Source organism: Fulmarus glacialis, unplaced genomic scaffold, assembly GCF_000690835.1.
Source record: "Fulmarus glacialis isolate BGI_N327 unplaced genomic scaffold, ASM69083v1 scaffold7834, whole genome shotgun sequence".
NCBI classification, from domain to species: domain Eukaryota; kingdom Metazoa; phylum Chordata; class Aves; order Procellariiformes; family Procellariidae; genus Fulmarus; species Fulmarus glacialis.
Window position 1 is genome coordinate 181309 of NW_009209951.1, and position 23129 is coordinate 204437.

The following is a 23129-nucleotide window of genomic DNA, read 5'->3' on the forward strand; positions in this document are numbered from 1 at the left end:
AGTTAGTTAAATCAAGTTTGTCTTTTCTTCATTAGCCTGCTTTAAGTGAATTTAGTGAATGCAACTCTGGTAATGAAATTTGCCTAACAGATCATAGATAATGGTTCACCAAATCTTTCCACTTGTACGCTGGTACAGGGCAAGCCTACCTACAGCATATCAAAATAACTTAGTCTCTAGGCACCTTTTCCTACAGCAAGTGTTAGCAGGTGACTAATGATAACTGGATTTTGTCACCAAAGAGCTACAGAACGAGTAGCTTCATGCCATCCAGCTGAACTGAAACCAGAAGAGTGAACTGGTCTGTATTCCACACCACCAGCATCCCCTGTATGTTGAAGTCACCCTGTCAATTCCAGTTCAAATTAATCAAGAGCGGATCAAGCCTCCCTTTTATGCTATTTTCTAAATGAAAACAGATGTACATGTAAAACAGGTATTTAAATGGGTTTTACCTAATAATGAGTCAGATATTGACAGAACAATCACAGTGAAGACCAAGGTAAGAGGCACTATATTCTCATTAATAATTCAAATCTCAGCATGGATATTGATGACCATGCACTTAAAAAAGGAAATTGGGCAGCAGCTGGAGTTAGCCCAGATTTCCTGAAAAGTTGTTGGAACGCAAGAGAGATGCACAAGACAGATTTTATTGTAAGATCCAATGAGAGAAATGGCAGCGCCTCATTATTAAGAGATCTTGGACCCTCAGAAGCATTACTGAAATAGAGCAAGGAACAAAAACGCAGCATTAGCAGACTAATTAAAGGGGATGGGTGAGAAAAATAAGGGAATGAAATCTGGAGGCAGAATCCCAATACTTCCCCTTCTTCCCTCCTCCCAGTCCCAATATTTGGGGCACAGAGCAACAGCGTTCAGTGATACCTAATTCCAGTTACTGCTTAGGAGCAAGCAACGTTACAAGCTTTAAAATAAATGTGTACAATCAGCAAAAGCACAAACAAACAGAAAGGTCGTAGGAGCCAAAACCACTCAGAACAAACCAGTTGGGGCTAGTTAACGTAATCTGCTCTATTCTCATAACTAAGTTTGTTTCACTGAGGGCATGAACTTTCTTGGAAAAGCTCAAGTAATTAACTGCAGGAGCTTACACATATTCTTTCCCTCAAGTTTATTTTACCCTGAAATTAGAGCTGCTTGCACACAACTGCTTCTACCAATTCACTCAAAAAAACTGAGGTTTGCTTGTTCTTTCCAGAAGGAGATGCTTGAAGAGATGGTACTGTTGAAGTGTAGGATTCCCTTCAATTCCTCCTACCTCCTATCCACTCTTCCCATCACTTTGGATGGACACGAAGAAAACCATATCTTACCTCACGGAAAAAGAGCAGGTTTCCAATGAAAGGAAGAGGTGGAGGATGTCGGATCCCTACTTTGCTTAGTTTGGAGAATGCAGAGGTGGAGTACCTGGAAAAAATAAGGTAGTAAGTTAATTTTGGATCTTGCCATGATAGGACTTACCATAGTAATTGGTTCAGATGACTTCCCTGGATTCAGAGAGGGAGAAGATGCTTCCTGCGTTGGCCAAACAGAATTGCCAGTGTTCTGTTTTTCCCATTGCTCAGCAGCTCCTTAGGTCACAGAAATAAATGCAATACACTCATGCTTCAGAGAGGGCAAAAGAATGAAGAGACTTAAACACAGGCCTGCAAATTGAGCAGTGGAAATAGAGAGCTGCTCCTCTTCCCACAGAGGGTCTTGTACGTCAGAAGCTACATGAGGTTACAAACGAGATCAAAATAGGCATTTGGGTCTTGACTACTGTGGCACAGCTGGGAAGGGAACAAGACAGATCTTCAGACTATTATTTTCTTCTTCCATCACTGCTACCTATACAGATCACAGAACAAGAATTCAAACTAGTCTCAGTTGTGCATGAGCCAAGACACTGTCAGTATGTTCAAGTCAAGCCTAGTATTTGGGCCAGATATGCTGATTAAGTGATTTTCCAGCTGCCAGTCAGCAAATTAAACAAAGATAAAAAAATACAGGCAAACAACACCCAGACTGAAAAGCTTCATGCATCCCTTGTTTCAGATGAAACTGTGACATGTTGACAGGGACAATACTGGAAAAAAAGAAAAAAGAAAAACCCAACCCCAAAGTCTTTTTTTTTTCCCCTGCCCTCCCGCTTTCTTAATGCAAACAATGTATTTAAGTCAGTGGACTTCAATCAGTGAAACCTGAAAGAGCAGGAGCTAACAGCAGCAGCTTTGATTAGCCAAAGACACAATAATGCTGCATATCACCATGCTGAACACTATCACCAGGAGGACCAGGGCAAAAGATCTTTAAGATTAATAAAGGCTGTGTCTATATTAACACTGTAGCTCAGAGCAATAGTATAGTTTTAAAGCTCTCCCCCTGCACGATGGTTCTGTGTCTGGGGCAGTTTTGGCACATGCAACCACACTTTTTTTGAGAGGAAACTGAACTTGAAGCTCTGCTCCAATCCTTCATCTCTTACCAGGGCAGGTCTGAACTAATGAGCGGTCCTTTAGCTTTGAACCCCAAGTGTGACTGTTTAGTCCTGGGGAGCAAATTAAATCCAGCCCAAAATAAAAACTGTGAACTGCATATAGTGTAGGGGTCACGATATCAACTGCTTTAATCTATCGAGTCTGCAAGTCATCTGAATGAGATAATAGAGAGACAGCAGAAGCAGTGCCCTCAGATCCCGACGGGCTGACTCCCTCTTAACCCCAGTGTACAGCCTTGTTGACTCTGAAAACTATGCTAACCCATTGCTATGACTTGGGCCTCTCCTCCTTCAGGTCCAATAATCGACACATGCCTCATTTGAAATGCCTTACATGATGCAAGCAGGAATATTCTGGTTTAACTTAACGGGCAAACAGCACACAATTCTTGGGGGTCAGGGAGGAGGGGGAAGAGAAAAGAAGAGAGAGAAAGGACCAGAAAATGGTCCTTTCCTCCAGCAGGGGGGAAAGGAAAGAATGACGTTGTGAAATGAAATATATAAAATTAAGATAATTAAATCTCACATGACCAGCAAAGCAGAATGGGACTTAAGTATCGAGTTAGTAGCTTTTTGTACTTCCATTTCCTGAGAAGATTTCCTTGCAGTAGAGTACCTATTCTCTTAAGGGGTTTTCTTTTGTGAAGATATTTTACAAAAATCATAATCAGAAGATACAGATTTGATCATTTTTAAATAGCGACAATGTTGTTTTTATGCGGCAGTACAAACCTTCACAAACACAAACTGTCTCAATAAAAATGATGTGTCTTCAGTCTGTGCAAGGGCACTATTTCAGTATGACAGGGTATCGTGGAATAAAGGCACAGAAGTCGACATTTATTACACATTTTATACATATTATTGACTTTTTGGTTACTTAACCGCTTTAAAAAAATATAAGAGCTTTTCCTTATTGAAACAACTAATACTCTTGGGGAAAAAAGCGTTTAAACTTCAAAACAACAAACAGCCTACACGATACATTTTCTTCCCCAAAGAGAGGAATTTTCGCTGTAGTTTGAAATCTTCCTAAAGTGTCTTTGTGTCATAGCAAAGTCCCCATCTTCAGTACGTAAACAGTGGAAAAGATGTAAATCTCTCTCAATGGAAACCCGTCAATTTTGCGGCGTTTTATCCTGGATGTTTTCACTGTAAAATACATGGCAGCTCACAAAACACCAGGCTGGGCTGCAGTTAACTGCTAATTTCACTATAGACCGGACACTCTGTAGACTCCCGGTCTCCACGTACTGCAAAGTGAAAAGTGACTGCAACAGAGCCTTACACTACACAAAGTAAACGATGTGATCACCAAATATTTAAAAAGGAGCAGAACTAACGAGAACAGTGCACTCAGTTTCACAAGGCAAGAAACACCCAGACTCTGAAGACTATTAATGCTTAGATGAGCAGTTCATCTTTGTCAGCTTCTGAACATTACTGGCAGCTCCATACAGCTGAGGATTGGCTTTCCTTTTTCCCCTCCCAACGTGGTTTTCTCTGATGCTTTTTATTCAGTTACATTTGAAGTAGGTTTTCAAAAGGTAAGGAAACACGGTTTACAGTGAGATGGGAAACAGAAGTGCTGTAGTCAAGCTACACACTGAAATATAACAACGAAAGGGTAAGGCCAGCAGGAAGAAAGAAATCTCGTCAATACACATCTGGCTCTACCCTATGATTTCACAATATTTCTGGTATTGTTGAAATATCTGCAGTTTTGTAGAAAAGAAAACAGTATGCAAGCGCTTAAAGACTGATGGTGCTGCATGCACGGAAGAAGGACGATCTACCATTGCACGGGTAATCTTGACTTTGGCCATTTCTAATGTAACAGCTTATGTTCTGCAACCTTAAATATCATTTTAAGAGCCTTTTTCCCCACCTCTGCAATATTTCAGCTCATTCCCACCATTTTGGGTGGGGGAGAGAGAGGAAGGAGCGACTTGGGGGCTTCTTTTAAAAAAGAAGAAAATAGAAATTGTCCTGTATAACACACAACGAACATCAGCAATATGTGAATCTGACAGCTTCGTGGCACAAACCTTTGCCTTTTCAGCCAGAAGCAACTGATAACTCGAACAGGCTAATTTATGTGATTCGGCTACTCAGCACACCCATGACACACACTTGGCCAGTAACTCACGGAGCTGTGTGCTGGGAAGCGCACTGGGAAAACAGTGGCCGGGTTTTGTTGCTGGGAAGGGGAGGTGGGCTAGAAGCTGGAAGAGTGCAAACAGGCAGGGTTGCCTTGTAGGCAGTCACAAGACGTTCGTCTGGAGAAGCATCTAAATGAAACAGTTCTGAGCCTGCCTTATCACCAGCGGGAAGTCTTATTTCTCACTCTGCCACTTACACACTTCTGTGTTACTTCATCACAAAAATTAATCTGGTATCAGGCAAGCTCCTTCTGTTGCTGTGGGTGCACACGGAGGGTAGAAGACCAGCTAATGGACTAGAAGGGCTAAGTTAAATGCAAAATCTAGAAATAGAGGAGATACTGAGAGGTGGCCAAGGTGACCAAAGATATGCAACAACTTTTGTACAAGGAATAAGCAAACAGGTTATAATCTTAATCCTGGAAAATAGAAGCAACTGATGCACGATATGACAAATACGTTTAAGATCCTGCATGGCTTAGAAAATAAAGAAAGAATTATTACCCACTATTTAAAAAAAATAAAATTTAAATCCACAAATGAATATTCAGGTGGCAGGATTAAAAATGCAGCACTTTTCCAAGTAATCAATATACTAACTATGGAACTCCTTGCCATGGGATGTTTATTCCAGAAGCTTAAAAAGCTTCAAAAAGTGATTAAATAAATTAATGAAAGGAAAAAAATCAGCAGGCACTTTTAATTTGTGAATTTAACAAATGTAAGAGAGACACGTGGAAAAGATTAAAGGGAAGGAGGAAAAATTAATCAAATTTATTTTCCTAAGCAGGGAACCAGTCTGTAAGCTTCCAATGGCAGAATAAGAGATTAGACTGTTATAAAACCTAAAAGATAAAACTTCAGACACTTCAGTTTTCCTAAGAGGAAGAGAGGAAGGAGTATTTGTGCAAAGGGAGGGCCAGGAAAAAGGGTAAGACTCTGATGGCAGCAATATTTACTGGACAATCTAGCACATTCTCACTCAAAGGAGAAACATACCCTAATATTTACACATGTAGGGCTTCCTGCACAACTATTAATTTAAAACTCTGGCATTGTATTTTGAACAAAGTGACAAGACATCAAAAGGAACCAGAGGAACAGCAGTAATGAAGTAGATCAATAAACAATTCAATAACTCTTTGAAGACGTTCAAATGGCTTCTCAAAGCTAGATGCTCTCTGTATATATTAAACACGACTGTTAAAAGAAAGTTAACGTGCCAAATACATTCCTGTAGGCCAGCATGGCAGATTTAAGCTCTCTGAAATACAAACTTCTCTCCCCCAAACACCATGCAAAAAATAAGAAGAAAGAGTTAAAATCAACAGATAATTAACATAAGTTGTGATGGATATATAATCAACAGAACTAGCCATCTGCCCAGCCAGGTCAGTACTGATCAGTACTGCAAGAAAAAGTATTATACAGTCTACCATTAAGTGCAATCAATTTGTGCAGCAGATAACATTACAGAGTTGCCAATTCTGCATCACACAGTTCAACATACCATTGAAATTACCCCAAATTTCTCTCAATAGAGAAAGTGCGTCATTCCTTCTACATCTAAGTAATGCACAACCTAATAATATCTGAAAGCTATAAACTAGGACACTCGGATAAAAAAGTGATGTTATTTAATCTCATTGTTGGGAGCTGGGAGGTGCGTTATTTTGGACGACTGAATGGGAAAACAAAGTATTTTGCTGAAGTAATGGAAATAATTCCTGCCAAACAAGAGATAATCCTCATGCATTTTCACCTATTTGCTTCTATTTACATATACCCATACCAGATCCCAGTTAACACTAGGATGTGTTTTGCTCACAAAGTAGTGATAATATACAAAATAATGGTAGCCTCCCCAACATTACAGCGACGGCTCATATGAAAATATACAAGCATTCCTGGGAGCACTGCCTAGACAGCACAGCCTCACCAAAACATTGATATCATTCCCGGGCTGGCTACAGAGTTAGACTTTCTGCTCTTAGCCCTCTCTGGGAAATTTTGCATTACGAATACTGCAGCAGGGTCACTGGAGAGCTGCCATCATACAAGTCTTTCCTCTAGTCTGACGCTCAGGATATTTATGATAGAAAATCATTATCTGGTCCCATTCTGATAGAGAAACGAACACACACAACCCAGGTCTTGCAAGTGGGTAAGTACTGCAGCCAAAGTGGATACCTCCCCAGATGGATACAACCACCTCTGGTTATTACCTCCAGAAAGTGTTCTCACCGAAAGAAATACAAAACAAAACACAAAGTTAAATCAGCTGTCCATCTCCAAAAGACAGGTAGGTCCTGAAGCACCCTCTCACAAAGCAGAAGAGAGAAAAATAGGGAAAGTAAATCCCTCTTATAACCTGTTCTAACCTTGGTCCACAAAGGTTACCAAATCACCCTTTACTATTACCTAGCAGTACCCTAAAAAACGGAGGGGTTTGCTGAAAGGAAATACACTTGGTTGCGTAGAATACTAGGTTCAGAGTAAGGAATGATTACTATTCCTCCAAAAAAAGATACAGAATATCCACAAGTATAATTTCAGTACATTCTAGAGGCAATCTTCAAAAGAGACTTTAGCCAGTTTGGGATAAGGCTATTTGAGTACTGCAATTTCATTTTCAAGCTCAACAAATCTATACTTTTTAACTATGAATTTGTAGGGCTGTAATACCAGTTTCAGAGATAATGAGAACTTCCATGTAACACTTGCTCTCCTTAATGACTTGCATGCACTCCCAGTGTTTTAATTTTGACATAATTGCACAAGAAAAAGACAGACATTACACACACTTGCACCATCTGCCTCCACAGGGGCAGATGTTTTCCAGCTGCAAAACCTAAATGACCATAGGATTATTATTTCATTGAAACATTTGCTAATGCACGAGGAATAATGTGCAGGAAAGGCCAAATTATAAGCCGAATATTAAATTTATACCTCATCTATCTGTTAACAATCATTTTTTAATCCATACTGGTCTGGTCTGCTGAACAATTTTTTTAGTGTCTCTTATCTTAAGAGAAGCGAAGGCTCAAGGGACTGGTTGTAATAAGGCTGCAGGTTGTCACAGCGTGTTTAAAGTTTTGGGGGTTGCTTTGATTTAAAAAAAAGAAAAAAAAATTAGCAGTTGAATCAAGGCCAATTAAATGAAAAAGCCCGTACAGAAAAGCAACACGCTTCACCATGCTCCAGAGTAGCCCTGGGAGAGACAGATGGTCCATACAGCAGGCCAATGACAATATTTCATCACCTCTCTCAGAGTGCAGCCCCTTCACACTGGGCAGTGACTTTTCCAAATAAAGAGCAAAAGAACAAGAGTCATAAATCCACAGCTTCAGCCCTTCATCGTTGGCTCAATACCTTTAAACAAAGTGATGGAGGTCAGCACCGTCTCCTGCGTCTCTGTGTCCTGATAGCAACATATATCCTTGGGAAAAGAGGTGTGACCTCCACCCCATGTGGATGTAAAGGGTGGTCTCCTCACCAGGACGAGTGTCCACAGCATATCTGAGGTCTGGTGCGCGTGTGAGGCCATACACGATGTCCGCAGGAAGCCTGGGTCAGAGCTGATAGCTAAGCTCAGCTCTCATGTCACAGCCCCGCTGCCTTAACCACAGGCCAAGCCTTCCTTTCCCTCCCTAGGACCATACCTTTCTTAAGGACCAACTTCCTCTTCCTCCTTTTTATTCACACAGATGTTGTGAGGCACACAGAAGAAAATGGTACCACCTCAAGGCCATAAATGTTCTTACTTCAGCCAGGAAGACTGAAGTTTGCACAAACTGGTGCATTGCTAGAAACACAGTTTTCAGAAACCATAGTAAAATTTTGTAAAGTTTTTTCTTTCTCCCCACGTAATTACATATCTTAATTTTGTAACTGGACATCTAATTGCATAATTAAAAAGACATGAAGTTTCAGCTTAATTAGTCTTTCTAATTGTTATGCAAGTTCATATCTTAGTGATGCAACTCCATTTGCAGAAGACATGGCACCTGTTTCTGTATGCATCTCAACCATTCCTACACACCAGGAATAATGGTATGGATGAGGGATGCAGTTTCACGTTTAAATCAAGGGAGGAAAGTCTGCTTGGGAGCCTGATCATTCTGGTTTTTCATTGCCATAAAGGAGGTAGGCTTCACCAGGCCACTGGCCCATTATTTCATAGAGTCAAAAAGGGGTTGCAATGCTATGGTGACTGCATTCCTGAAATGTTATCTAGCATACACAGCAAGTAGTGATGTGCTGTGCAGGCAAAGCCAAGTTGTATTCCCACTAGCGCATACATACCTCAGCTGCCTTTCATTTTTTAATCCATGCAGTTCTGGTCTATCGGACAACTTGCTTGATGTCTGTTACTGTCAGGGAACTGGTCTGAGAGTTCAGGTCTTGTACCGCATTCCTCGACAGCAACAGTACGTATGGAGCCACTCAGTGCTATTAAGAACCAGCTGGCACAAGGGCTGCATGGAGTCGCACCCTGCCAGGGAAAGCCCTGGGAAAGACAAAGTTGCTTCAGGAGGTTCAATGCCTCCCAGTGCTTTTGGGCCTGAGACTTCTTCCTTGACTGAAGGCGAGGTGGGGAACACAGTCCTTCCTCCCTTTTTGAGACCAGCCTGGCAGCATACATATGGCAGGATGGCAGGCACCAAAGCATAGACAAAGAGAGTTACTGGAACAAACCTCCAGGCATCTTCCCCACTTGTAGACTCAAATGAGCGGCTCTGACAGACTGCAGGGACAATTCACCTCCCTTTAGACAGTTCTGGATAAATGCTGACAGACCTCATGATTACATGGCACATGAAATAATTATTTATTTATTTTTAAAGTTCACATCGAGGGGCCACCATCCATCCAGTGCACTGAATGTGGCAGAGGTCCTGCCGACAAGAAACAGATCGAATCAGAGCGCCAGAGATCATTTCATAGTGTAGAGAGCCTGAATTAATGGTCCACAGCCCAACTCTGTTCTGGCGTTTCCTCACTTGTGTGTGTGTGCTTGACTTTACAAGCTCAATAATGTGCCTTTAATGCAGTTTTCTGCGCAAGTTTTCAGGTTTTTTAAAAGCTCATTAAAAATCCATCACATTGCATCATTTTGCATCCCCAGGGGTCATCAAAAGACCCTAGAACTATGACAGAGACCTTTGCCAAGTGAGCTAATGGTGGAGCTGACAGAAGAAGCAGGTTGTCTTTCATGCAAGGGAGCTGAGAGGCACAGCCTGCCAGAGGGTCTCTCTAATACTTCCTCAGAGAGAAAAAACAGCAAAATTGAAGAGTTCCTAACCAAAAAGCTAGGCTACTTGCTGGGTGCTGACACCTCACCAGTGAGTCCTAGGCTACTTGCTGGGTGCTGACACCTCACCAGTGAGTCCTAGGCTACTTGCTGGGTGCTGACACCTCACCAGTGAGCCCTCATCTGCTCCTCTGGCAGCACTGCTGCATCCCTGCTCTTCCTCATCCATGGTCCTGCCGCCACTCCCAGCCCCAATCTCTGAGCAAACCTGCACTGCTCCCCTCGCCCCTCCTTTTGCCACACAGTCCCATGCTGTTTCCTATCAGCCATTCACCATCCTCCATGCAGCGATTTATCCCAGGACCGCTTGTACAAGTCCCCTCCTTTCTCATCACTTCGACACCCACAGTACACAACACTTCCCACCTCCCCGGCAGCGCTGCAAACAGGTGGTGGGTGAGTCCAGGGGAAAAGGGCTGGTGGAGAGGCGAGACAGGCTCCCCGCTTGCAGTTCTTGTGCCCAAGCCTCATTGATGCTATCGCATGGGGGATCCATTACAGAAATGCTTTTCTCAGTCACTGTAATTGGAGCAAGCTGAACTGCTCTCAGGGACTTGCTGTCTGGTCAACCTTCAGCGCAGACAAAGGGTGGGAATATGCTTAGCAAAGACGGAATCAGAAATATTAGCTTAAAATTATATATCAACATAAGAGATTCCATGAATGTGTGCTAACTGCAATTTTTCAGACTTACAATTTGCCCAAATTTGCCTGAGAAAGGCAAAAAGTATATCCACTGACAAAAAACATCTCCTCTCACCAAATATTGAATCCCTGTGTCAAAGCTAATATAAAAATCAAACACCATCTCTAAAGAGCAATAAAAAAAAAAAAAACAACCAGAAAGATCCCAAAAATAAAACAAACCAACATTTTTCTTTAGCCTTTGTCTCAGAAAATATGGAGCTTATTTTAACTGAAATTTTTCAATAATTCCACCCACAGCAGACACCAGCCCTGGAAAACTTCAAGCGCCGTCGCTTAGAGTTTGATAAATCAATAGGCAATTGAAAATAGAGTTGTATAATGGGAGCATCACACAGCCTTAATTTGTGGTGCTCTCAGACCCGCCTATAATTAAGTATGCCAGATTAAAAATAAAGGAAGTGCTGGCTCTCAGTCTGAGAGCGCACATAAAACCTCAGCTCATAGCTGGTTATCTTATGCAAGTTCTAATCCATTATAGTAGGGGGGTGACAATGACAATGTTGCCTGACCCTTAATTACAGGAAAGATGCTATAATACTGTACATACCAGACAGCCTATGATAAACTTGAAATTAATACTGGAGACTCCGCCTGCTCCCTGTGACTTGAAACCTGGGAGTACTCTGATGCCACAAGGGGAAAGGATGCCTCTTCATTTTTCTTTTCTTGCTCAGATGTTCATTCCTCTGTTTCTCTCATTTTCCATCATTTCCAACACAAATAAAAACCGCCACAAATTATTAAATTACACTTCACACACAGACACACATTTCATTTCCACACCATTCAGGTACAAAGGAGGCACAAACACCTCTGGAGCAGTGATCCCCTGTCCTGGCAGGTGGCTGAACCAGCCACATGAAGCAGCATAGAAGGACCCATTGGAAGTGAGAATGCTTCAGGGAACAAATGACAACCTGCTACTTCACGAAGTAGCACTGGTGCTGGCTGCAAAGCCTTAGAATTAAGCAAGAGAAGCTACCATACATGCATCTAAATAGCGCAAGTCCAGAGCTCTGTTTTGCTGCATTGATTAAATACCCCTAGAATTGAAGTGAAGGGTGTCCGGAGCTCCCTTCATGAAAAGCAGCAAAGCACTGTGGTCACCAAGGAACAACATTAATTTCTGAAGGGAAGAAGAGACAATCCTTCCAACCTCAAGGCTCCTGCATACATGAACAGCGAGTGGAAGTACAGAAGTGGGTTTCAAAGGCTTGTGGAAATACAGAAAGTAAACTCAGCCTCCTCTTTTCCTTTGCACCTTATTCATGACTTCTTGAGTACCTACGAACTGACAAGAGTTGAGCCCACAGGAAAGAGGAGTAACTCAGTCCTTTTCATAACGTGAATTCATCTTGTAAGAGACAAAGTAGATAGAGCAAGGAACATGCATAACTTTTATTCCCTACCCCAGCACTATCAGACTTTAGCAACCATAGGCACGAGACAGAAAGAACGGTGTAATTATTTCAATCACCTTTCAGTGTGCTTGAGCAGTCAATCGCCATCACCAGCCCGAGTAAGCTATCATGGGCCACTAACAAAGGCTGATACCTACTACAAAACGGAAGGTAGTTGCATAGATGCCAAACAAAGCCAAAGGAAAAGCAGAATTTCAAACAGACTGGATGAAAGGATCACAGGAAACAAACTTCAAGGAGAGCCTCTGAACTCGAAAAACTGCCTTAAAAAAGTGGGCTCAAGTGTTGCTCCCAAGTGCTATCCAGATTAAAAGCAAAACAAAAGCAATTGGGGTTTCCTGGAGCTCTGAATCACCCATTCAAGCCGTAAGGAGACTGAGCAACCAACTACACGCAGGAATAGCAACACCGGGTATGCACGAAGTGTCAAACCCAGAGCAGAATGGACTGAAAGGTATTTTCCTTCTTTAATCACTGAAAAATGCAGTAACACCGCGCATTACTTGTAAAACAGCAGGTTGGACCGTTCAGACAGAAATATACTTTTTAAGCTGACGTGTTCCCCTCTGGGTTGCTGGTTATAAAAAAAAAAGTGCTTGTTGCACATTATCTCATCTTCAGACTGCACTTTGAAGTCCATTCTGGCCATTCCTCCTTGACACAGACAAATTCCAATCCTTAAGAATAATTCTCTTAACTTTATAAAGAAACCCTTGTTCAAGTCAGATAATTTTCATGTAGAGGCTGACATGGAAATGGCTTTCCTGGAACAGAGTTGATTTGCATTACTCGGTGTCATAGCACATGACAGCTTACTCTGCAGCCTGCTTTTCTGGATCTTCCATAATCCAAGCAGCTGCAGTCCTCCTCTCCATGAAGCTGTTGTGCACATGACAGGACGAGCCAATTTTCGTGAAGCGTCTTCGCTCTCATATCGGTCATGTTCTTTCTCGAACTGTTTATCTGGCAGGCTCCTGCATGCCATTTGTAATCATTGCTCTCTGCTAACAAAGGAAAGTCTACTACTGTTGCCTGTTCCTTTGAGTCTTGGGTTTTTAACATCTGACATACTGTTGCACGAGTAATGTACCGTACGAATCCGTTAAAGACCCCCTTCACAGCGTCTCTCAAAGGACCTGCTATTGCACCCCTGTCCCAGCTCACCCTCTCTCCTTCAGTCAAACAGTCTCAAACGCTCCTGGCACATGAAAGCAAAACGCTTCAACGCCTCAACTGCAAATTCACTGAGACAGCAACCATCTTTCCATTACATCGCACAGCCTTCATGCGCGCAGTGGAGCCCTGATCTTTGACAGGGGTTCATGGCTCCTGCTGAAATAAATCATCATCACGGGGTCGCCTAAAGCGGAGGGAAGTCTGCTCGCTGTCATTCGATTACTTTTTAACTACCACAATGAACTAAAATTCCACAGGGAGGTAACGATAGCGAGTCATTACCATGAACGATTCACCTTCAAAGAGAGGCAAGAGGACAGCTGAAGCCCAGAGAAGCCAGTTTTCTTCACCCTCTCCACAGGTGCCTGGGTGCAGATCAGTGATATTTTCCAGAGGCAGAACAAAGAAACTAGATGCTGATACACAGATGCTTTAAAAGAGATTAAGAAGTTGATAAAAATAAAAGGACTGACAACAGAATTGGGATCGAGAGCAGAAAAGAGTAAGAGCAAAGCATGATACAAAGTACAGAAATCCTGGCAGGAAGAAAGAGGCTTGTCAAAAGGAAAGGGTCTCTCAGCCAGTCAAAGTTTCAGAGAAGTCACATATTGGAAAGGGGATGCAGGGTCCTCAACACTACCTTGAGCCACAAATAAGGAAGAGACTCTGATGCAAGGAAACAGGTTCATTAATTATTACAGTTGGATTTGTGTACTTCTTGTGCTAACTAAAACAATGATAATTTTTTTTAGGCTTATTACAGATCTGCATCATTATTTTCAGCTTTAGTTTGTCTCTAAGGAGCTAACCATAAGACAAAGCTGGAGGCCTGAAGACAAATGCTTTTACTTACCGCTGGGCGGTTCGAGCTTAGTGCCTGTCCTAAGTGAAGCTAGACTGGAATATCCAATCGTGGCAAAAAGGCAATAGATAAAAATCTTTGAATTGGAGGAATGCAAAAAAGACACTCAGGAAAGCATTAGCACAATCCACCCAAACCAAGTGTCGTAGTGCACAAATCTTATATACTGTGCGCCAAACATGGCAATCTGGAAAAAGGTGACCCTCGCTGGCCACTACCAGAGCTCTGAAGATAAGCTTTAATTTTAATGTCTCCCCCAAGTGGTAAGTGAAACAGTGGTTGCAGTTGAAAGGCCCAGGTAAGGCGATGCATTCCCATACTGGCATACCACACTGCACAGTGGCTGCTTTATTTACTTACTGTGTCACTACATTAGGAATAGCTAACTCAAGCTAAGGTACTTTCAAAACCTTTAGGAAACCATACTTCTATATTTATGTATACATCCATATACGTACATTCATGTACATGCATACACACACACTAAATCTGTTCATTTCCTCACAGAACAAAATGAATACCTAACAATTTTGTATGTTTTGGACACTGTTCATCTTTCACAAGGGATTCTGTACATTGCGCTTTTATTCACACTCAGCGTCCATCTTTCACAAGCAGTTGTCCCTTAAAAGGTGCATCTGCCGCAGCGGTGAGTTAAGATGACACTCTGCCATTAAGCATTCACACTAGCCCCCTTCAGAAAGGGCCATTTTCCTCCTCCTCGGGAAGCTCCCCTACAGAACAACACTCAGGGAAAGCCTAACACGCAAGGCTGAAGATTTTCTATGCTACGGTCCCACCAGTTTTGCTCTCTTCTATTGTTTGGGCTGTCTGCTGGAGAACCTAGCCCTTCTCAACTTCTTTTACTTCAAATCCATGCAAAGGGCCAGAACCCACCCATGACTACCACAGCAGCCTAAGGGACCCACGAGTTGGTTTAAAGGTTCTCTGCTGTGACAATTTCCCTTTCCTCAAGACAAAATACAAAAAGAACAAACCTCAAGGATTCTTGGAAGATGACAGAGGAAAATGGAAGTTACGTGAGGAAGGAATGGAGTGGCTGCCTACTTGAGTGGTTTAGAAGATTGATTGGTTTCACTTTTGCATCTACAGGTATCAGTATTTGGACAAACAATACTTTGAAAAAGCATTTCCTAAACTTATGCAATAGAAAAGGTGCAATTTGTAACTGAGCAAAAGAGGAGGCAGCATCCTGCTGAAAAAATGTCACATAACACATGCCTAACAAAATGGCTAAGATGCTCTGTACTAACAATACTGATTTTTAACAAATCCTGGAACACTAGCACAACTCAGAGCATTTGAAGGATTGCCAGCATAATCCCAAAATGTAAAGGGACAAGAGGAAAGCAGAGGTAATGTCAATTAGCCTGACATTATCCTTTCATAAAATAATGGAAATATCAATTTGGGATGCCATCAACAAAGAATTTGAGGAGAGACTAAAAATGTAATTAATGCCTTTCAGTATTGTCAAACAAGCCTTTCATTTTGGACTAGGGTGGGGTTTTTTTGGCAGGGGTATAGGTATGGTTGATAAATAAAACTCTTCCAATAGCAGCTACTTGGGCTAGTCCAGTGTGCTAGAATCACTAGACCATGTAACATGTTGCCTAAAAGACCTCACACTACATGAAGAACTAATGTAACACCACACTAGACAAAAGTTGGCTCAATACTTGGCCACAAAACATGGCTGATAACCGTGAGGTATTAATCAGCAGGACTCTTACTAGGAGGATTTACAGGGATAGTTTCTTATTCACTAATAAAAAGAATCATGAGTTACAGCCACTTAAATCTGGCCCAGATTTTCTGTGCTAAAGAACGTGTCCACAAGTCTCTCTCTGGCATCCTACTGCCATAGGGCTGATGGAGTGGCCATGGGACTTGATGTTTGTAAATCTGTCCCAGCAGCTATTTGATAGCTGTTGGGCATCACACACCACCAGCAATGGTCCCTCTCACCTGAACTATGACAAATCCATCCTTGCCATGGCATTTATAGGGGTACAGTCCAGCCAGCGGGTCATCTATTAAAGTAGGGCTGCAGGAGGCAGCTGAGACAATCTGAGAGCTCACTGCGGCTGAAAAAAATGGTTCCCTTCCCCCTACCACCCACCTCCACATATTCCCTCCTGCTGCTTTCTCTAGGTTCATCTGATCCCTGTCTGAGCTGATGCAGCCACTAAACCAGCAAACTAGCCCAGCAGAAATGAACTTATTTTGCTGGCGGTTTTGTATCTAGAAGGAGAGGGAAGGGTGCCCGCGTAGTCAGATGGATAGGTCCACCAAGGGGCCAAACGAGTGCCAGAGTCAGCACCAGCAAGTGAGGGATGAGAAGGGGAATATCCCTTTTGGCAGCTATGAGCTATTAGGCCAGCTCAGTCACTATGTGAAATGTTTCCCTTAAACAGAGTTACTCTAAAGCTCTTGGAGTCAAAAGACTGTAAGAGTCTTTGCTCTCAGTGGCAAAGTTAACCACTGACACAAAGACGGGTAGGACAGCACAGAGCAAAAAGGACAGGCCTACAGAACAGGGAATTGAAGTCATCTGGCAGCCTGATGATGCATCCAGGAAGCAGAAACACGGATCATACCTCCAGGATGGAAGGCTCTGCTTGGAAAGGTTGCAGACGTGTCCTAGGTCACTGCTTCGATTAGAGCTGGAAGCATTTCTGGTGGGGCTAGAAGCACCAACATCATCCCCAGGAGCATAAAAAGGGGCTACCAGGCAGAAGCGAGGAAACAGCAGGTAGAGCACAGGCAAGACAACTGCGCAACGGTTACACACAGTCCTGCCCCGCCGCTATTCAGGAAAGGCGTGGGAATACTGGGTGGCGCTCAAACCACGCTTGTAGAAAGAGATCTAAGGATGGGGAAGAAAAAATAAGAACAACTTTTAAGTGGGAAGCTTAAGGAGCTCAGTGAGCGCCGCATATTGAACAGAAAGTTGAGAGGTGCCTTGACTGCTGCCTGCAAATACTTACACAGGAACGAGCTCTGACAGCGAGCAGCTTTCCCTCCTCCCTGACAAAGCCAAAACACTCTCGGAGCTGGGTATAGACATTACAGACATGTAACCCTGAATTCAGATGCCTTTTCTTGGGATGGAGGGCACGTAAAGATTAAAACAGTTTACCAGGGAAGCTAGTGGACTCACTGTAGCTTTCAGAAGAAAACTGCCCCCCCTTTTTTTGTTTTTTTTTTAAAGAAAAGCACACAGCCTGAATACACAGGAAGTCAAACTAGATGGAAGTGTAGCTCATTCTGGTCTATAAATAAACAAGCGATTAACTATTGCTCCAATTATTATTTGTTATCGATGGAAGAGGGACTATTTTCCTCCTCTTCCATCAGGGAGGGATTTGTGCTACCAATACAAATCAGTGACGAAGTCATGGAACTGGCCCCTTCCACACCAATACAGTCACACAGCTAAAGGCAGCAACAAAAAGGCTTTGGTTAGAAATTGCCCGCAGCTTATCTGCAAAGACAAATACTTCGCCTCTTTAAATGGGAGCCTAAGCAAAGATACCAAGCCAGCTAACAATTAGCCAAACAGTCCCAGACATATTTAGGCTTTTCTGTATTGAAAGGTTTACTAGAATCTAGCACTTGGCTTTTATTTTAGAACGTTCTCCTACCACGCAGTTTCATTAAACCTGTTTTAGAGCATGGAGCCTTCTATCTAAAGACATCGCAAAGACCTCTGTGAAGAAAGACATGTCTCCCTTCCTCATACCAAAAAAAAGCCTGTTTGGGAAAGCAATCATCCCACAAGTCTTCCACTTTTAAAAAAATTAATAAATAAAAAATAATCACCATAATTTAAAAAATCAGGCAGCTATTGTGAACAGTGATTCTTTGAAGGAAAAGGGGAAAAGCGACAAAAGAAACTCTTCTACGCGTGCATAGGGGAATGTCTATTATTAAAGGGCACAATCACAGACAGATGCAAGACCACAACATAGTCACCGTTTTGAACCTTACAACTACAGCACAACATCATCAGAGGATTTTGTGCTACTCTCTCCATGTGCAGAGGGATGAGCATGTGTAGATCTATGAACAGCTGGAAAAAATGGTTTCCAACTTACAGTAACTGCCAATAACCTAAAGCATCTTTTAAGGAAGGAGGAAAAAAGATCCAAAACCTACCATTTCAAAGTCAGTGCACCCAAACGCATTCTCAAATAAGTACAGCACTTTCTAAAGAACATATTAATATAGTGAACTTCTAACCAAGTCTCCTCTTCAACAAACTGAGAAAGAACTCATTCTTCTAGCCTGCTCCTAAACACTAGACTTCATAAGATATATTTTCAACTTTAAAACATGAGTATCCAGAGGAGACCACATATCCTTCAGCAGCCATGCCTGCACTGGTTTACCACTCTATGAGAGGCAGGCAAGCAGGATTAATTATTCCATCAGCAACACACGAAGCACCTGAGACTTACTACTATGGGCAGGCCACCTGTGGGCTTAAACCTCCTGAAAATTAAAGTTGTGCTATTACTTTTCTCTCCTGACAGATCAGAGCCAGAAGAACAGTTGCCTTTTTGATCCTGAAGCAAGTCTATTTGAACAGCGTTGTATTTTACAGCAGAGCATAGCCCTTTTTTGTGTGTGCCCAATTTGCCTCCTGTTGCTTGACCACTGGCACAGGCTTTCACATGCACCCTATCATAGATTTTCTTCCTATGGAGCAAAACAGTGAAAGACTGACCTGTGATGTTAGAAACCAGCATTTGAGAAGGAAAGAGAAAAAGGAAAAGAAAAACAAAAAGGAAGAGAAGAGTTTGATGGCAGTACATAGTGATAGGACAAAATTTAGGGACTGGGTTATCTGAAGTGCTTGTGACGGAGCTTAGACAAAGAGGTTTTTACAGTTATAGCTGCTGGCATGTTGGCAAAAGGGCAGATGAGTCTCTTACTTGCCTGCACCTGGTTGGTGAAACATTGCAACGAATAGATGGGAGATGACTCAGAGGCCTTATGAAACATCCTCGGACCAGTCATCTGAGGCGACGGTGGTTCCTATTGTTCCAGTAGCAAGTTGCGGCTGGTGATAAAATAGGTTGCGCGTCTCTAAAACGGTGCAAGCATGTCGTAGTTTTTGTTTGTTTTTAAAGATAATTTAGTGCTTATGAAAGACGGTATGTGAGCTCAGGCAGCCGAGGCACCCTGAGCACGCAGTAATTACAGCACCCATGTTAGCTGCTCGGGCTTCTCCACCTTGCCAGTGAATTGGCCGAGATCTTGTTTCTGTTCAAGCAGCAAAACAGCAGTTCTGCACGCAACTGGAACTCCACAACTCTCAGCTTACAAAGCTCTTAAACAAAACAAACTTTCCTGGATTTAATTAAAAAACAACAAGAAGTAACCCAGAGGCTGCATATTCCACATCACATTATCCTCACTTATTAGAAACGTATTTCAGTGTCTCTCTCATTATAAAGGAGAAAGATTATGCAGTTTGCACTGCAGCCTGCAGACACATTTTTCAAACTTGGGTGTCAAAAGACAAAGCTCTTAAGTCTACATTTAGCTGCTCAAATAAAGGGGCTCTATCTTAACTAGCCATTGCACAGAAATTCTCCAGAAACAAAGGGGAGTTGCAGGCACCCAACTTTTTCTAAAGAAAAAAAGAAATCATCGCATTATGTACATGTAAGTGTCCAAATACAGGCACCTGAAGACAGCAGAGGAAAGAAGTTTTGACCACATTGGCCAGAAGAGTTAAGATGACAGAAATGCCCAGCTGAAACCGTTTGCTGCTGTACTAGTAACGCAAGGAAGAAATAACAGTGTATAGAAGGAGGGGAAATTAGAAGAGAGGAAGGATGAGACGAACAATGAGGGTTCTGTTAAGTGTGCGTCTCAGAGAGGGGGCCAGGGCTTCGAGAGAGCACAGGGAACGGGGTGCCCCATCTCGCCGACACACAGACCCGTAGGTTAGCCCCGAGAAACGCCGAGTGGGCAAGAAGCAGACTGCTGCACGTCTGCTGTGTATCTTGCAAGGCAATGACTGAACTGCTGGGTTTGCCCTACCTGTTCTGTGTATAAAATTTCTTTAGCCCTCAAAAGCTGTAATTTGAAGACTAGAGACACAATTTTCACACAGCCGAGACAAACAACTGTCTGTACAATTTTACCAAGTGCGTGCCTACACGAACCCCTAATTATCTGCCCTGTCATGTATAATTAGTCAGTCTGAACATGTAGTAATTGTAAATATGTGAATGTTAGGCACACTTCATACATTCAATAGCATCCTGTGTTTGTACACAGGCAACTCTCAGTAAGTATAACTAAGATCATACCCTGAAAGGGGCAAGCAAAATAAACAAAAGATTTAGTGTATAGGTCATTTATCCCAGGACCTTACATGAAAACAGAAAATTCCTTTCTAAAATATATAATCAAGTGTTTTCTGTGCTTTTTCTTTTAAATAATTGGACACAGTGCTTCCATGGCCTGCACTAATGACAGAAATTGAAGCTCATTATTCAAGCCTGCTGTGATCAATATAGAGAAAACATGAGGACAGTCATGAGCAAGCAGTCCTAGCACACGATTTTTAAGGTCAGTGAAAGTTATTGTGTGATTACCTTGAAAAACGGACATTATCAGAGAAATATAAAAAATGGAGGAACGATGCAGTCAAGAAATACCTGACTGATGTGCACATCTGAGCACACCTGAAGAGTCTTTCATGTAGTTGAACCTCACATCTGCAAAAATCTGGAACTACTCAAACACGAAACTCAGTATATAAAACAGGGTTAACTTAACCCAAGCATGAAAAGGCTGGCTAAATCTACAGCAGCCAGATCTCATCCATATCTTTCTCTTATTCTGGGTATCAGAAAGATTGAAGTGTTAATAGCTGTCTTATTGACTCATTACCTTACAGGCTTTAAAATCTGCATAAAAATAGATTTCAAAAAAGTCTCTAATTCAAATCAAGCACATTTGACTGCAACTACATCAAACAGAGTCCCATTTTTATGAGAGATACGCTGCTTCATGTCAGTTAGTTGACACAACCACGCGTCTGCCTCTGTGCTAAATACGTGTGCATGCAGGGAGGAGGGGGAGAGAAAGGAGAGCATGCGCCCATATGCAAACATGCTGTTATCTGGTTTTTTCCAGTTGGAAAAAAATTGTTAGCACAGCTCAATCAAATCTATTGAAAAGAGCTGGGGACTCATTCAACCACCCTATTTCAACAAGCTCTTTATCCTGGGCCTTATCCCAAATGTGCTGAAGACCATGGGAGTTCCTCAGCTGACCTCGGTGGGGTTTGGATCAGACCCGCTCTGCAAGTAATCTCATTTGACATGGTTGTGTTAATTGGCTGTACTTCTAGAATAAAAACTATTGCAGAGCATTAGGAAGGCTGACCAAATCTGACTTACGGAAAGCAGCAGCAAGGCTTGCGCGTGACAAAGGCAATATAAGGATTTTGCCCTTGCTGTACGGGCACTAGGGTGATTGAGGGTGAAACATGTAAACAATTGGGGCAACATGATTATTACTTCTCAACTACCAAATAAATGATTTAACCCACTTCTTAAATTTACTGTGACAACACTGGTCCTGCTCCCAACGCCCCCTCCTTTGTAAACACTTTAGCCAGATGTAGAAATGGGCAATGCCAACACTCCAGCTTCACTGCCATGCTCAGCCACATTCCAAAGCAATGCGAAGAAGCCCTTTTAGCTCTGGCCTTCTCTGATGGATGAACATCCCTATGCAAGACTTTCGGAGCAGTAATGTCCGCAGCACACTGTAGATCTGCATTAAAAAACGCATTGTCCAAGTTGTCATACTGTATCTTATCAATTAATTTGCTGTTTCTCAGGGATCCATAGACTAGTGATCTCCAAACTTTTTTGATCACGCACCCCCAACAGTAGAACATGTTTGAGCACACACTCCCAATGTATGTATATGTACTTATTCATAAATTATATACATGTATTACTGTACTAATAAATTATGTATGTTATAAAGCATACACAACAATAGAAATTAAGAAAGGATGAGATAAAGATATAGTAAACTTTTTTTTTAATTAATAGTACAAAAAATATTTTCTTCCTGCACTCTAACCGATTATCTTGCACATCCCCTGGGGTGCACGCACTCCACACTATGGAGGTGCCATAGAGGACTCAGATATGTTCCCTTCCCCATTGCCAATGACATTTCAAAGTCTTAACCATATACACGCAGACCCTGGCCTGTTCTTCAGGCACGAAGCTGGCCCGTGAGTGCTGGGCAGCACAACAGATGTTTGCTTTCTGCGTCTGCTGCTTGTCACTGTATCACACCACTGCTCAGCACCGCTGGCTTCTGCTCAGCGCTTAGCTTTTTTAAGGCTGTCCCTGAATTTCCAGTTACAATCAGTGAAATAAAAAAACCCTCCCCTTTAACACGGTATTTATATTCTGCAAACAGAATTAAAAATGTAAGTCTTCTCATTTTTGTTTTGCGGACTGAAAAATCACACACCACTGTCCTACAGCTTTCACTTACTCTCTTTTTGTGTCTCCCCTCCTTTCCATCCTACCGAAGACATCAGTCTTCCCATCTTTTCTTTTTCCTGTTTTCATAGATATGAGAAAAACACCCACCCCTCTGCAAAAGTTTTCCCCAAATCCAGCCACTAAGCTGAATTTTTTGGCCCCTTTACCTCTTTGCTAACATCATCTCTTACTGGTCTCCTAAATAAATTTCCTCAAATTAATGAGTTCTGAGGCATGAAGACAAGGACATGTGTTACTGAGCTTATTCGCATAGAGGAGCCAAAATCACCTAATAATATAGAGCTTTACAGCTTTATCAGTTTATGAAAAGTCTTAGGGGATAACGCAGGTGCCTGCAGTCGCTGGGGATTGGGCTCAGCATCTCCAGAGCCCCCTTCCCAGACTGACCCTGACACACT

At 42.3% G+C, this 23129-nt stretch overlaps 1 protein-coding gene across 1 annotated transcript in view; it reads right to left on the minus strand.

Annotated features, from left to right (window-relative positions):
- The window catches only part of TBXAS1 (thromboxane A synthase 1 (platelet)), a 230740-nt gene that overhangs the window by 175550 nt on the left and 32061 nt on the right, over positions 1 to 23129 (minus strand). The window contains exon 2 of the mRNA XM_009577010.1: positions 1338 to 1431. Coding sequence (XP_009575305.1) covers positions 1338 to 1431 — 94 coding nt within the window. The remainder of the gene's footprint in view (positions 1 to 1337; positions 1432 to 23129) is intronic.